Source organism: Pan troglodytes, chromosome 1 (assembly GCF_028858775.2).
Source record: "Pan troglodytes isolate AG18354 chromosome 1, NHGRI_mPanTro3-v2.0_pri, whole genome shotgun sequence".
Lineage (NCBI taxonomy): Eukaryota > Metazoa > Chordata > Mammalia > Primates > Hominidae > Pan > Pan troglodytes.
The window spans coordinates 56,117,866-56,135,022 of NC_072398.2; the positions used below are offsets into that span (position 1 = coordinate 56,117,866).

A 17,157-nucleotide genomic window follows, 5' to 3' on the forward strand; every position below is an offset into this window, starting at 1 on the left:
ATCCCGGATGTTGCCTCCTCGGCGCTCTGAATCACCGCCCTTTCTTCTCAGGCCCCAGCCCTTCCGAATCCGCTACGGGTGCTGCAAGGCCTGGGAAGAGTTTCGATGTCTCTAGGGTGGCTAGAGCGTCCTCCCGCGCTCAGTCGCGCTGCAGGTGACGGCGCCCGGAGGCTGTCGGGAAGTAGGCGGGGTGACGTGTGGTTGACGAGCTCGGCGGCGGGTTTGCTGAGATCTGTGGCCGGCGGCAGCTGGTGCGGGGGGCAGCTGAGAGCGAGAGGTGGATCGGGGCGGTGTGTGGCCAGGGCCATGACGGGCAATGCCGGGGAGTGGTGCCTCATGGAAAGCGACCCCGGGGTCTTCACCGAGCTCATTAAAGGATTCGGTGAGAACCAAGGGGACCGTCCTGGGCCTGGGGTCACGGGAGGAGGCCCAAGCTGGGCATGGAGTGGTTCCCTGCGGCCACCGCCGCCCCGCGTCTGGAGAGGTGACTTCAGGAACCTGGAGTCCGGGTGGGGGAAATGTAGATGTTCTGCCCTCTCCTCAGCTCGAGACAGTCGCGTTTCCACAGTAATTTGAAGAGCCACACCACGAGGGCAAGGATCGTGTCAGTCTTGTGCCTGCTGCATCCTCAGGACCTGGCACCCAAATCCTGTAATTGACTTGAGGGCCCTCGCTCCCCAAGCTCTTAAGCACATATTGTCCTTTGCACTGCCCCTTCTCTGCGGCGCGCACCTTATCCCGGGCTGGTGAGGTCAAGTGCATTGCTCAGGCCATTAGTCCTGCAGAAGCCACCCTAGGGTGCGCCTTCTCAAGGGTGAGGTGTCTGCGGCTTAAGCCGCCCAGGAACTCGAGATTCTGGTTATTCAAAGCAGAACGCCTTGAATGTGTGAATAGCTCTTCCGGACGTCCACACACGCTGACTGCGTGGGCCTGAAAGGCCACTTCACTGGTTCCGCTCTCTGCTCATTTCTGGCTTCCGGTGAAGTGAGTTTTCTTGAGCTAGTGTTCTAGACTAGAAGCCACATGCTTTCCTCACAGTTTCTCTCTGGCTGTATTTAGTGCCTTCCGTCCTAAATAATCAACACATTTTACTTTTTATCCTTCCCTATTTATCTTGTTCTTAGTCTCTTCTTTGGACAGTACGTTTTTATCTATTTCCCAAGTGTTATTGACTCTACGATGTTAAAACTTTTACGCGGGATTAACAATTAAACGTTGATGTAGATATTGCCTATTGTACACAGCTTAATATTTGGAATGTCATTTATCAAGCATATGTTGTTCATCTTCTATATCTCAGGCACAGTGGTAAGGTTTGGGAAATTTTCTTTTTTTTGTTTGAGACAGAGTCTCGCTCTGTCGCCCAGGCTGGAGTGCAGTGGCGCGATCTTGGCCCACTGCAACCTCCATCTCTCGGGGTCAAGCGAATCTCCTACTTCAGCCTCCCGAGTAGCTGGGATTACAGGCACGCGCCACCATGCCCGGCTAATTTTTTTTTTTTTAGTAGAGACAGGGTTTCACCATGCTGGCCAGGCTGGTCTCAGCTCCTGACCTCGTGATCCACCTGCCTCGGCCTCCCAAAGTGTTGGGATTACAGGCGTGAGCCACGCGCCCACCCAAGGATTGGGAAATTTTCATGTGAATAAACCATAACTGCTGTTTCGAATAATTGACAGTCAAACTATAATATGGTGTGTTAATTGCTATGTTAGAGTATATACAAAATGTTAAAAGTACACAGGTCATGGAGGAGCACAGCCAGAAGGAAAAGCATAAACAGTAGTGATGTTAAAGTATATGGGTTAGCCAACAGCTAGCAAAGTGACTAGAACATAATATAGCAGACTGGAGGAATATTTATTTGGATCTGAAACTGAAAAGATAAACTGAGGACAGATTGTATGCCATGTTGTATAGTTTGAATTGCCCTGTAGTGACTGGGGATTTACCTACCAAATATATTTTAATGCTGAAATGACATTATTTTCATAATTAAGGTTTATTGTGCTTTTAAGTGTGCAGGGCAGGTTGGAATAAAGTGAGAGAAGCTAGACATCTCTTAAAATGGTTGGAGTCCGAGATGATTGGCTAAACTAGTGGGTTAGGAAGGAGGAGTTAGATTCAATAAGTTTGCTATATTTAAATCAACAGTTGCATGTGGTAATGTCTGCTCTTCATTCCTTTGGGAGCAGAAATACATCCATAACATGCTAAATTAAAAAAGGAGTTCTCAGGGCTGCCAACCTTACAGTAGAGGTTGAGTGGTAGTATATTACTCCTACATAAGAGAAAAAAAATCAAAAGGACTGCTTACTAAACGTTGGGGAAAAAAAGAGGCAAAAATAACTCCCTGGTTTCTAGCCTGGGTGGCTGGTGAAACACTCTTACAAGTGAAGAGCAGGCTTGATGGACAAGAAAATGGATTCAGATTTGGACAGACACTGCGTTTGACATGTCTGCAGATTTAGTCATATATTTTACGTTCAAAACCTTAACAATATGTTAAAGTTAACTTTCAGAAATGTTGTACTAGGTAAGTTTGTTTACTCCTTCAATTTCATATGTGCAGAAAACTTGGAGATCATGCATGAAAGAATGATATATAAATTCATCTTCTGTACATGCACATATGAAAAATCAGCAGCTATTAATAAATTGGCTTCATTAGCAGAAGAACCTGCAAACAATTAAATGGTGGTAGTTTATGTCACCATCAGATGCTTCAAAGAGAAAATCAGTTTATTCCAATTATTTCCATCATTTCCATTTTTTCACCCAATTTATAGATTTAAAAAAGCTTTTGGCTGTTGATTCTTTCAAAAATGAAATACCTGTATTGTGAATGCTGTCATAAATTCATTTCAAAAGTTCCATCATTGAAAGGGAAATGAATTGTAGATGCAGTAAGTATGTAAATACAGATTTTGGTAGAATGCAGTATCATTAAATTAAGAAACTGGTGGAGCAGAACTGTACTTTTAATTGGTATGGTCCACACATAATACATATGTGTGCCAAAACAAACCGTGATGGTCTGTTAATAAAAACAGAAGCTGTAAATATTTGGTTACAGCCAAGATAGAGTAATGGGGACTAGATTCATTTTTCTTACAACAAACCAGTGACCCCAGCTTTCATTTTATTATAAGAAAGTAGAAAACCTAGAGTAAGCAGATGACAGGAAATAATAAAGATCAGAGTTGAAATTAGTGGAACAGAAAAGAGAAAAAAATGGAGAAAATACATGAAACTAAGAGCTGTTTTTTGGGGAAGATCAATAGAATCACTCTAGCCAGACTGATCAGAAAAAAAGAAATGTTCCTGTATTTCAGTATAGGAATGAGAGAGGTGACATCACTAAAATTTTACAGATATTAAAAATAATATTATGAACAACTATGCCAATAAATTTGACAATTTAGATGAAATGTACAAATTCCTTTAAAGACACAAATTACCAAAGTTCACTTAAGAAATAGATAACCAGTATATGCCCTGTATTTATTAAAGAAATGGAAATTGTAGTTTAAAATTTTCCCACAAAGAAATTCTAGCCAAGGTGGCTTCACTGGTAAATTCTATCAAATATTTAATATTATAAATAATACCAATTCTACATAAAGTCTTCCAAAATAATTGGAGAGGAAGGAATGCTTCCCAACTCATTTTCTGAGGACCAGCATTATCCTGACACCAAACCAGACAAAGATATTACTAGAAAAGAAAATTGCAGACCTATATCCATCATTAACTTAAATGTACAAATTTTAAACCATTTTACCAAACTGAATTTAGTAATTCATTAAGTGAACAATACATCATGACTAAGTGGGATTTACCCCAGGAATTTAGGATTGGTTTAACATTTAAAAAATCAATGTAATGCACCATATTAATAAGCCAAAAAATCAAAAAAATGATCATGTCAATAGATGCAAAAGGCATTTGACAAAATCTAACATCTATTAAGAATTATTAAGTGTTAGATTTTATCCTGCTTGCCAGCAAATAAGTTGGCTTGACAGTTTCATAGATGCTAGCAGACAACTTTTGGTTTAGAGATAAGGGTTGTATTACTTATAGCATAGTAGGCAGCAGGAGATTCATTTTCACATTGGTTGCCTTTTCCTCCAAGTCCATGAGGCTGGAGGTGGGCTCTGGTGGATGCTGCACAAGTAGTGAGGCTGTATTACAGCTGAGGAACTCTCAGCTAGAGAACTAATCTTAACAAGGGGGGCCGCTAGCCAACCTGCTCAACTTTTGCCTTTAGGGACACATTATCTTTATTATCCTGGACAGCAAATCAGCCTTCCCTCTGCCTCAAAAAAAAGGTGCTGTCTCTGTCTTCCAAGTCTGTTTACTATATGAACATCCTTGAAAAGATGGTCCAGAGCAAAGCTGGTAATTCCTTGCAGAAGATGTGCAGAAACAGGAGAAACCCATTGAGAATTGTCTTGCAACAATATCCAGCCTTCTTTCTACACTAAATAGCCATTCCCTCAGCCATTCTGCTCAATATGACCTGACCGACAGGGTTGGTGCCAAATCTGTTTAATTTGTGTCTTTATAATGTTTACAGTAAAAAAACCAGATGGCTTTCTTGGATTTTTGTATTGACATTTCCTCTTGGCTCAGAGCATTAATCCAGGGACAGCAAGATGTATAAGTGATTTTGCAGACTCCACCTTGTCATGCAAGGAGGAAGAGTAATTCCATCATCTATAACAACTCTGACCCGTAAGTTAGGGCAGATTTGAAAGACGTTTGGGTCCAACGTGGTGTTTCCTTAACATGAAGGTCTATTATGACTGCTTCTAAGGTACATTTCATCTTGTTTTGAGGAAAGAGATAATGCCTGGCTTTCACACAAGAAGTCTTGGGGTGCATATGGTGCCCCTGGAAGCAAGTGTTGCTTACGATTGTTACAGCCCCTAAAATGGGACCAGCTCAGTTTAGGGGTACAAGGTAACAGTGCCTGCAATTTAGGGCTCCCATTTTAGTTAAAATAATTGGGTCTAGTCCTTGTTTAAGGAGAGACTACCTGAGTGCTGTCAATCCAGTTTTTCCTATTTGGTCACATCATCAGCCAAATGGAATTTATCTGTACCATGGAATGACTGAGACTGGGGTTGTGGAAGACATATGGGAGTGTTTTTTGGCAGAGGTGCAGAAGCTGGGGCCATTCTTGCTGCTTCTGATAGATTTATCGGTAGGGTTAGGGGAATGACAAGTTGTCAAAACCGTCTGTTGGAACATAGCATACCTAGCAGTTAAATTTAACACACTGACAACAGTTTGGGAGAACTCCACGAGTATTTTTCTTGGGGCTCCAGGTTGATTTTTAAGACAGTTATTTTTGAAATTTGTTTCTATCCCTAGACCCATCGGTATAATACAGATGTGTTAGTTAATAAATATTTCAAAGCATTTTAACGTTAGCACCCGCTTTCGCTTTGGAACAGGGTTCTGGTTTAGATGACAAATCGTATGATCATTTTTTAAAAGACCTAGTTCATTTATCTATGACAGTTTTTTGTTTTTTTTTTTGGTAACCAGTGCAGGTAGTAATGATCTCTCTTACCTCCGAACTTCCAGAACATGTTCTATATATGCTTCATATGTAATTTATACATTCTATACAGTTTTTGCATTGTATGTGCTTGTCTCCTACCAGATTGTGACATTTTTAAGTATTGTGACAATAGTTTATTAATTTCTGTCTTTGCCAGGGCCTAGTACCATGCTTGGCACGCAAAAGATATTTGGTAAATACCATTTTAAAACCTTCCCCCCTCCTCAACTTTTTATTTAATATATATTATTGGGGAGTCTGTATTAAGTGATTCTTTGTGTTTATTGTTTGATAATCTTATATACCTCACAAGAATTTTGTGGCTTGGATGAAGCAGGTAAATATCCTTGTTTTATATATGCATGGTGCAAGTGAGGCTCAAAGAAATTGTGTTCTTTCTCAAGGTTAAGACCTTTACGACAGTGCTGGGATCAGGATGTAGGTCTCTGGAATCAGCGCTTATTTCTCTTTCCATTATACCATGCCGTATTAGATATTTAACATATGTAAGGAGATAGATGCTAAATTGAATACTGTGTTTTCCTTACATGAACAGATGTGTTTGTGTTTAATGTGAGATTGTTTAAGCAGTGTCGCTACTTGAAATTCTACCAGTGCAGGAGGCTTTGAGGCACTTTTATTCAGCGTACTTTTTCTTTATTGTTGTGGTATGATGTAGAATGTTTTAATGTTTGGCCTGTTTTTTGATTTCCAATAGAAGTAACCAGTGTTAACAGTTGCATTAACATCCTTCCATGCCCTTCTTGACACTGATAGAAACATAGGTTTACATTTATGAGGTTTTTTCCCTAATTTGATATATGTGAATGTCTATTATTCTTAATCTGTTGCTAGATATTCAGATTTTTTCTGGTTCTCCTCCACCGCAAACCATGTAGTAACTCTCTTTGTACATGTATCTTTAATACCAGAATGGGCCTTTAATAGATATTTGCTGAATAGAGCAAACTGAGGCACAGAATGGCATGAATGCCCAGTCACATTGTTAGTTTACCCAACTTTTTTTTCTTTTTTAACCACTGTTTTTTTGCAGTAGTCTAAAGGCTTCTCTAGCTTTTACTTGAAAATCATATGCAAAATTAGAAAGTGCCCAGACTTTGAAACCTGATGTGGGTTTTAATTAGGTTTCTGGCACATACTAGCTGCACTTTATGTGGAGGACATAAAAAACTTTGGTAAATACGGTTGATTTTTGTATTGTGATAATAATACTGGCTAATAGTTGGTGGACCCTTAAGGTGTGCTGAGCACTGAATTAAATTATCTTCTACATTATCTCATTAATTCCTCCAAACAGCTCTGTGAGTGTGAGGAATGTAGAGTTTAAATGGCTGTATTGCTAGTAAATGTAGGAGCCAGGATTCAAACTCTGGCAGTTTGGAGCCCGAGCTCTTAACCACTACACGACTACTACTGTACGCTAGAGCAGAGTTTCTCAACCTTGGCACTGTTGATATTTTGGGCCAGGTATTACTTTGTTGTCAGGGGTTGTCCTGTGCAACGTAGGATATCTATCAGCATCCCTGGCCTCTACCAAATAGTTGCTAGTAGCCTCTCCCCTACCGTCCACACCAGTGACAATAATGACAATAAAAAAAAGTCTATCATTGCCAAATGTTCCCTGGGGAACAAAATCACCCTAGTTGAGAACTGCTGTCTTAGAAGGATATTTGGGAGGGGAGGAGGAGACGTGACTCTGAAGTAGTTGAAAATATACAGTTGGAATTCAGGATAAGGATCAGAACTAAAGATGTGATTTGAAAGTTACTGTTAAGTATTAGTTATTTACTTTCCCAGAAAAAAAAGTATAGACTAAGAAAAAAAAAATAATAATATAAGGCTAAAGACAGAGCTGGAGAAATGGAACAGTTGAGTGAAAAGAGTGGATAGAGGTGCCAGAGATTGAGAGAGAGAGAAGGAACAGTCATAGAGTGGTAATTCAATGAAAATAAACTCTTGAAACTCTTTAAATTATAAATATACTCCCACTGTAAATAATTGGGATATATTAAAGGGAGTAATGAGATTTGGCTGTGAGCTTTATTAGTTTTACCATTTTGTTTTGTCATGTGTTGCATTTCCTTTAGTTAATATTTTATTTCATGTTGAAGGAAAAAATGAATTATCCTGTTTACTGAAGAAAATAATTTATTATTTCAGGTTGCCGAGGAGCCCAAGTAGAAGAAATATGGAGTTTAGAGCCTGAGAATTTTGAAAAATTAAAGTAAGTATAATTTTAGTTGTGTTAATATGTATATATATATACTTTAACAAACTTAAAGGATATTCAGATTTGTTTGTTTATTTTACTTGGATTACTCTAGGTTGAATACGTTATGTCCTTTAAGTCTCTTCAATCCTGTGAGATAGATATTATTATTATTTTTTTATAACCAAGAACCTGAGGCTGATAGGTAACTTGCAAGGGAGTCAAACCTAAGGCTCTGTAATTCCATATCCACAAAGTACTGGTTGGTTGATTTTTTTTTTTTTTTTTTTTTTTTACGAAATTCACTTATATATCAATAGTGTTAGAACATGGAACACATTTTAACATAAAAAGCAAGAACAATAGCTCAGTGTACTAAAGCATATTTGATAGATAATATATATTTATAGTAATCCAGAACTTGCCTACACACTATCACATTACCTCTTGGGAAAGTTATATTTAAAGTTCCAAATGTTGATGCCAGAAACAACTTTTCTCCTTCCCCCATCTTTCTGACCAGAATCACCTCTTTTAACTTCTCCTTACCCCTGACTACCATGCCCTCAAACATTGACCCTGTATCTTCAAATGGAGGGCTAGAGGAATTTTCACTGGTGGGAGTCTTGGAGTCTGGAATGGGGTCAGGGAATCTTTTAAAAGGGAAAATAGGGACTTAGGAATATGCTAACTGTTGTTAATAGTAAGAAGGTGATAGGTAGTTTGCTTCTTCCTACCTTTCTCTTCCCTGTAAAAAGAGCAATCACTTTAGATGAAATGAGATCATTTGTGGCTAAGATCAGGGAAGGTTAATTAAAAATGGATCATTTGAACTGTCTTTAAAAAATGGGAGCCAGGCATGGTGGCATATGCCTGTAGTTGTAGCTACTCAGGAGGCTGAGGCGAGAAGATCGCTTGAGCCCAGGAGTTCAAGTCTAGCCCAGGCAACATAGTGAGACCCCATGTCTAAAATAAAATTGAATCAAATAAAAAGATAGGAAACCTTTTTTTTTTTTTTCTTTTTCTTTTTGAAACAGTCTCACTCTGTCATCTAGGTTGTAGTGCAGTGGTGCGATTTCGGCTCACTGCAGTCTCTGCCTCCCGGGTACAAGTGATTTTTCTGCCTCAGCCTCCCAGGTAGCTGGGATTACAGGCACGCTTCACCATGCCTGGCTAATTTTTTTGTTTTGTTTTTGTTTTTTTAGTAGAGATGTGGTTTCACTATGTTGTCCAGGCTGGTCTCGAACTCCTGGCCTCAAGTAATCTACCTACCTCAGCCTCCCAAAGTGCTGGAATTACAGGCTTGAGACACCATGCCCAGCCCTGAGGATAGGAAAAGTTTTTTGTGGAGTGGGAGGCAGTTGTGATAGATAGACTAGAAGGAATTTCAAAGTAGTGATTTAATGTTTTGTGCTCAAAAACAGTTCCTTTAGGAAAGTGGATGATTTCATTATGTATGAGATGGTAGCATCAATTCATACTGCAATATGAGGATTTTTCATGAATCCAATAATATATGAAGGTTACTTCCTATATTTAATATAGATAATATATGCTATCAACCATTTATCTATAAACATGATACATGAACTTTATATATTTTGGAGTTCAGCCAGCTTCTGGTTTTACTATATTCTTATTTTTTAAGTGAGGTAATATCAGGTAGAAATGAATAGTCTACAGATTTGAGAATAAACCTTTCACTACAATTTTATTTTAACTGATATAATTTTAAGTTGTATTAGCATCTTCTAAGGCAACAGTCTAGTAACTATGAATGGCAATAGTGATCTTTTAAAAATTTCCCATATTTACTTCATTTGTATTATATTTGTTAGATAACTGACTAAAATTTTATAGATTAACAATGTATTATGAAAGAAGCAGGGTTTGATGTCATTAATTTGTATTTTATTTTGTAGGCCAGTTCATGGGTTAATTTTTCTTTTCAAGTGGCAGCCAGGAGAAGAACCAGCAGGCTCTGTGGTTCAGGACTCCCGACTTGACACGATATTTTTTGCTAAGCAGGTATGGTCCTTGGATACTCTGAAAAGTCTCAAGAGCAACCCTTTTTATAAACAAGACTCTAGTTTACTACCGTTTGCTACTAGTGTAGTAGTCCTCAAACTCATACGCTCTTAAAAATTATTGACATCTCCAATTACTGTCTTAAAAATTATTGACATCTCAAAAGAGCTTTTGTTTCTGGGATTATCTATCAATGTTTGCCATATTAGACATTAAAACTGAAACATTTTAATAATATTTAGGCCAGGCATGGTGGCTTATAACTGTAATCCCAGCACTTTGGGGGCCGAGGCAGGAGGATCCCTTGAGCCCAGGAATTTGTTTTTTCTTTTTCTGAGATGGAGTCTTGCTCTGTCGCCCAGGCCAGAGTGCAATGGTGCGAGGCTCATTGCAACCTCCACCTCCCAGGTTCAAGCCGTTCTCCTGCCTCAGCCTCCCAAGAAGCTAGGATTACAGGCACATACCACCACACCAGGCTATTTTTGTATTTTTAGTAGAGATGGGGTTTCACCATGTTGGCCAGGCTGGTCTCAAACTCCTGACCTCTCAGGTGATACACCCGCCTTGGCCTCCCAAAGTGCTGGGATTACAGGCGTGAGTCACTGTGCCTGGCTGAGCCCAGGAATTTGACACCAGCCTGGGAAACCTGAAGAGACCCGTCTCTATAAAACAAAAGCAAAAAAATAAATTAGCTGGGCATGGTGGTGGCGTGCCTGTGGTCCCAGCTACTTGGGAGGCTGAGGTGGGAGCACTGCATGAGCCCAGGATATGGAGGCTGAGTGAGATATGTTCATACCACTACACTCCAGCCTGGGCAACAGAGCTTGACCCTGTCTCAAAAAAATAAAAAGAAAAAAAGAATTATGAATAGATTTGAAAGTAACAACAATAAACTTGTTACATGTTAACATCGATAACATTTTTTAATGAAAAATAACTATAGTTACCAAAAAATTAGCTAGAAGATTGCATTGTTTTACATTTTTGCAAATCTTTTAAATGTCTGCCTTAATAGCACAGCTGGATCCTATCTGCTTCTTCATTCAGTCTGTTGCAATGTTTTCGTTTTGTTTTGCTTTTGGTTGAAATCAATAAAAAAAGTTCTGTCTCACACATATGTGTAGTTGGAAAAAGAGAAATATTATCTTTTTCAGGTAAATATATTCTTTGACAGTATGTCAAAGCTTTAAAAGTATTGCTTTCTCAAAGGTTAGTTGTAATGTAAAATTTGTACTTTGTTATGGTAAAATCCTTTGGATTATGTTGCCCTTCAAATGGATCTTTTATTCCTGTATGATTTTGTAACATTGTACATTTACCGATTTATGAATGTCTTCTAAGTGTTGACACATTAGATATGATATTGTTGAGAAGTTAAATTACCCATAGCAAACCTTTTAAGCTCACAGTGGGAGATCTAAGTTTTACAAACTTCTAATTTTTAAATTTTCACTTGAAAATTCAAATTTTATCAACAACAACAAATATTATTAGGTGTTTGTTCACAAAGCCACAGACTGATTTAACTCATTTTTAAGAAAATATCTGCCAGATATCCTTGTCTGGAAAACCACATTTGTCTCTCGTTTGTTCTTTGAAGCAAAAATGATGTTCCAAGGGAAAAAGCTAACAATTTAGCTTACAAATCAATTGCTGAAGTACTTTCTTCAAGATAACTAGCATATCTTGGTATACAGCAGTAGTTCTTTATTTGTACTTCCTATTTCATTCCACAGAATATTAAAGACTTGTACTCCAAGGTCAAAATTTGATAAAAATAAGTTTTACTGCTTTATCAAAGACTTTTTTTTAGTAAAACTTGCTTTTGTTTTCTTTTTTTAAAACTCTTATGTATGTCAGTGAAATAGTTTAATGTCATTGCCTAGATTCATGCTAAAATACCACCAGTTTTACACACTGTTGCTTTTGTGCCAACAGTGCAGATGGAAAAGAAGAGGAAAAGGCAAAAACTGTCTTAGAATTACAATGGAAACCATTTTGAGCTCACAAACTCCTTGAAAAGGGTCTTAGGGATTCTTAGAGAGCCATAGATAATACTTTGATTGCATTTGTTTGAAAATTGCACTTATTTCTGAGACCCAAAAACTTGCTTAGAATAGTCTGATTAACCTTTAGAAAGGTGGAAAATAAAACTGCTTATTCTCATTACTGCCCTTGAGATAAAGCTTTTGCTACTAAGTAACTTGTTTTCTTTTTTCTTTTATTTTATTGCTGCTTTCCATTTTCCTCTGACTTTTTTGAATTGACTATTCTTAGAGAAATTAGAACTTCTTGCTTTTACTTTAAGGAAAATAGGGTTTTTTATAGTGTAGTTAAAAATGTATCATTTGTTTTTTTTCTGATAGCAGAACTTAACATTACAGCAATATAAATATAGTGATGAACATGAATATCCTTGTAATCCCACACCCATCTCTACTAACCTTTTAACAGTTTGACTCATCCATTTAATCAACAAGTAATCATTGAGCACCTACTTTGCTAGGCATTGTTTTAGATACTACATATATAATGGTTAACAAGAGAGGCATCCTCAACAACTATAATAATAATAATAGTAATAATACAAACAATAGGCAACATTTACCGCTCTTGTTGTGTGCCAGATATTGTAATTTAGGTATATTATTTAAAATTTGCAACAAGCCCATGAGGTTGTTGTCTTCATTTCACAAATGAAGAAATTGAGGCCTAGAAAAATTATTTGCCTGAGATCACAGAGATAATATGTAGTACATCCAGAACTCCAAGTATAAAACCCAGGTTTGTGATTCCATATGTCATACTTCCTCCCACATTTTCTGTTCATATGCTAACATGTTTTCCTTATAATTTTGTTTGCTAAAATTGGATTATTATGCAAAATATTTTGTTTTTTTTCACTTAGTAATGAAAGTTTGACTTTGTTTCATTTCACAACACATAATAAATATTAGTTAACATTTATTGAAAGCTTACTAAGTACTTTTATATATTTAAAATGATTATATTTTAAATTTAAATATACAAAAATTATAAATTTATATATAAATTTAATTATTATTTATATATTCTATAAATATATAAATTATTATATTTAAATATATTTAATATTTAAAATTATTAATCTGATCCCTTACAACAATTATCTGGTTTTGCAGGCTTCTCATCATTTTACAGATGTGGAAACCAAGTCCTAGAGAAGATAAGAAACTTGATCATGTTATGTAGCTAGTCAGTGGCAGAGCTAGGGTGCAAACCCACGCACTGTGGCTCTGAAGTCTGTACTATTAACCTGATCACAACACTGCCTCTTTTAGTGTTCTTGGTATAAATATCCTGTAATTTAATTAATTAATCTTTTAGTAGTCAACATTTTGAGTTTCTAATTATTTCCCTAGTCTAAATAATCTGGTCGGGCATGGTGGCTCATGTTTGTAATCCTATCATTTTGGAAGGCTGAGGTGGGAGGATCACTTGAGCCCAGGAGTTTGAGACCAGCCTGGGCGATATAGGGCGACCCTGTCTCTAAAAAAAAAAAAAAGTTAGCCAGACTTGGTAGCACACGCCTGTAGTCTTAGCTATTCTGGAGGCTGAGGTGGGAGGATTGCCTGAGCCCAGGAGGTTGAGGTTGCAGTAAGCTATGGTCATGCCACTGTACTCCAGCCTGGTCAGCAGAGCAAGACCTGTCTCAAAAACAAAACAAAAAATCCAAATAGTCGATTTGTATAATATTTTTCTGCTTATGTATCATTATACATACAGTAACTATAATTTTAAATCCACAGTTGTTTGTAAATTTTAAGATCTAGGTAGTAGAGAAAAGCTAGGGGACAGATGAGTTTAAAAGTCTGTCAGGTGATTTTTCTCCTTTTTAAAAATGTTTTTATTTTTTCAATGTATATAAGCATATATGCCATTATAAAAATTTAAACATTATAAAGTGGATGCTGTAGAAAATAAAAGTGTCTTGTAATCTCTGCTTTAGACATAACCACTGAAAACAATTTATATTTTTACAGATTTTTTTCCCATGTATGTTTGTATATATTTGTGTTAGGTTATTCTTGCATTGCTATAAAGAAATACCTGAGACTGGGTAATTTATAAAGAAAAGGTTTAATTGACCTACAGTTCTGCAGGCTTTATAGGAAGCCTGGTGCTGGCATCTGCTCGGCTTCTTGGGAGGCCTCAGGAAGCTTTTACTCATGGTGGTAGGCAAAGTAGGAACAGACATCTCACATGGCTGAGCTGGAGCAAGAGAGAAAGAGAGAGTGGGGCACACACTTTTAAATGATCAGATTTTGAGCAACAGCTCACTTAACACCAAGGGGATGGCCTAAGCCATTCATAAGGGATCCACCCCCATGATCCAAACACCTCCCACCAGGCCCCACCTTCAGCATTGGGGATTACATTTCAACATGAGGTTTGGGCAGGGACAAATTTAGAGACTGTATCAGTAAATTAATTAATTGTGTTTCTTCCACACTAAACTGTAAACCTGGGAGTTAGGGATTTTGTTTTTATATTCAGTCCTTGGTACGTGGTAGGTATCCAATAAATGCAGACCGAACTGTTCATCTCTAAGAATATTACTATTAAACAGTGCTAGAATTTACTAACACTAAGATACTAATGATGTCTGATTTATAGAGACCTAGCTATTTTTAAGGTATAAGAAAGTACTCTATAAAGAAAGAAAAAAATGATAGTAGAGTATGAATTTATAATTTCTGGAGTCCCTTGATATTTTTTAGTTCTGTGTTACATTTGTATTATTCCAGTTGTGTTTATGAAAGTGTCAGATTAGTGATTCCCCATATCATTGTTTTGGTACTTTATTTTGCTAACAGTTCATATTAAACTGACAGGTCAATAATTCCCCATTAATATCTGTCAGTCTTTTTAGTATATGCCTACTATAAGCCTATGCTAGGAGAGTTATAATATATATTACATCAATATGTAATAGTTGATTTTAGGTTTCAAGGGCTTACAGTAATAATTTCCAATCCAGGATGTCTGGAGTATTTTCAGAAATTTGAAAAAATTTAATGAAATCATATTTATTTGATAAGGTTATACAGATTAACTAAATGGCATTTATAATGGGATTACCTCAATATAGAGAGGTAACACTGGCTATTTTGTGCTGATCATATACTCTAATTCAAGGGGGTTGCGTGTGTGTGTGTGTCTGTGTATCATTGGTTAATAAAATATTGAGGAAAGAAATGTATCCTAGTAATTGCAATTTGTATGTAAGGATCCAGAAATGAAATTTTGATAACTGTTCTCCCTCCGCAAAATATTGTAGTCTTGTTATTTCACTGATGAGACAGCTGAGGTGTGATTTACTTGCTTAAAATCATGCTGCAGTGGTACTGGATTTGTGTGACTCCATGTGTTCAGTCTTTCAGGAAAGAATGACTGAATACCTACAATGTGCCAGATACTGTGGTGCTTGGAGAATGAAAAAGTGCCATGATTCCTGCCCTCAAATATGCTTAGAGTTTCGTGGAAGCAATTGATATTAATCAATTAAATGTTAAATTACAATGATGATAAGTGCTGAATGGAGTGAAATGAGGACTATATTATGAAATTTAGGAACTGTCCACAAAACTACCCTCACTTTGAACACCAACTGTAGAGTTCGACCAAGACCACCTTCACCTCTGACAGCATTGCAGGTTTGTGGTGGGGGGATCCCCAGATCATCCTCAGGTTCTATAATTGGTTAGAAGACTCATAGACGTTACTGAAAGCTGCTATACTCATGATTATGGCTTATTACAACAGAGGAATATACATTAAAATTAGCCAAGGGAAGAGCCACATGGGGTAGAGTTCAGGAAAGTTCCATGTGCAGAGCTTCCAGTTGTCTTCTCCCAGTAGTGTCACAGACAGTGCTCACTATTCTGGCAATGCTGTGTGACAATATGCAGAGTATTGCTATCCAAGGAACCCCATCCGATTCTTGGTGTCCAAAGTTTTTAGTGGGCCTTGGTCACATAGACCTGGTTGGCCACCCATGTGGCTGACCTTAGTCTCCAGCCCCACAGGAGGTTGAGCTGATAATCTTGACCCAATACCCCCACCCTAAGTCACATTATTAGACTATCAGTGTGGCCCAAAGCTCTCAGGTAAACAAAGATACTCTTAGGCATTCAAGGACTTAGAACTCATCTCCCAGGAACCAAGGGCAAAGCCCAGACCTCTCTTTGGGCAAGGTTAATTTCTTTACTATAGTCATAAAAGTGGGACTTCACCTTGTCAGAGAGAAAGCCTCTCTGAGTAAGTGACAGTTCAGCTGAAATCTAAAGGTTAAGTAGGTATTAACTAGGGGAGAGAGGTTCAGGATCATTCCAGATTAATTACAGCTTTATAGCAAAAGTGAGTAAGACTAGTAAAAGGTACAGGAAGAAGACCAATGTAGCTGAACTGTGCAGAGCAAAGGGGAAATGTCCTGAGATATGAAGCAGAACAGGAAATATGTTAGCCAGGATATTAGGTACAGTTAGGCATAGGCATAAAAAAAACAATTTTTTTTTTTTTTTTAATACTCAAGAGCTGTCAAGGCTCCAGGCTCTTTTGTTTTGCTCCTTTGTGTATGTTTTCTATTCCAAAGGTTATTTCATGGTCCAAGATGATTTCTGGGGCTTCATCCATTCTTTCTCAATTCCGTATTCAGACAGGAGGAAGGGGAAAACACACTCCTTTCCCTTTTATAGAATTTGCCTGTGTCACATGCATGCTTGTCTCTGGCCAAAACTCAGTCATTTGAGTTAGCAGTAGAGGACACTAAGAAAGTTGTCTTCATTCCAGGTGGTCATGAGCCTAGATAAAATTTATGCACTCTAGCCTACAGATGCAGACAGAGGTCAGATCTTACAGGGTATTTTAGGCTGTGATTGAGACTTTTGTCTTTATCTTTAGAGTAATAGAAAGTTACTGAAGTGTTCTAAGAAGAGTGTCATGAACAGATTTTCATTTAGAAGAGGCCATTTTGGCTCCAGTGTTGGGAATGCATTTGAGAAGTAGTGTAGGACAAGAGTAGATGTAAGTTAGGAGGCTTTTGCAGAAGTCCATGTGATAGTAAACAAAAAACTGGAAGTAAAGACAGATGTGAATAGAATTTAGAGATAAAGTATTACCACCTTTAATGTGTAATAGATTAGATGTGAGGACGGAGGAGGAAGACATTATGATGATGGCTGTTTTTCTTTTTTCCTAAAAAGTTGCTCTTAAGGTACCCAGAATGGGATTATAAGAATCCTTGGTTGATAACACATATATATGATTGGTTTACTCATGGTCTCCT

General features: G+C 37.6%; 1 protein-coding gene and 1 non-coding gene across 26 annotated transcripts in view; both read left to right on the top strand.

Moving 5' to 3' along the window:
- The window catches only part of UCHL5 (ubiquitin C-terminal hydrolase L5), a 45,615-nt gene that overhangs the window by 432 nt on the left and 28,026 nt on the right, over nucleotides 1-17,157 (top strand). For 8 of the 25 annotated variants that reach the window (XR_010151423.1, XR_010151424.1, XR_002940274.3 and 5 more), the window contains exons 1-3: nucleotides 91-382; nucleotides 7,754-7,817; nucleotides 9,725-9,830. Coding sequence is in view for 18 of the 25 variants with exons in the window: in XM_009439911.5 (XP_009438186.2) it covers nucleotides 106-382; nucleotides 7,754-7,817; nucleotides 9,725-9,830 (447 nt within the window). In the remaining 7 variants the exon portion in view is untranslated. Of the gene's footprint in view, nucleotides 383-7,753; nucleotides 7,818-9,724; nucleotides 9,831-17,157 lie in introns of all 25 variants that reach the window. The other 17 variants (XR_010151434.1, XR_010151431.1, XM_063794238.1 and 14 more) reach the window with 9 other exon arrangements.
- Nucleotides 2,152-2,286, top strand: LOC112207603 (small nucleolar RNA U109). Its single transcript, XR_002942031.1, has one exon. It is a non-coding gene; the product is annotated as a small nucleolar RNA U109 (small nucleolar RNA).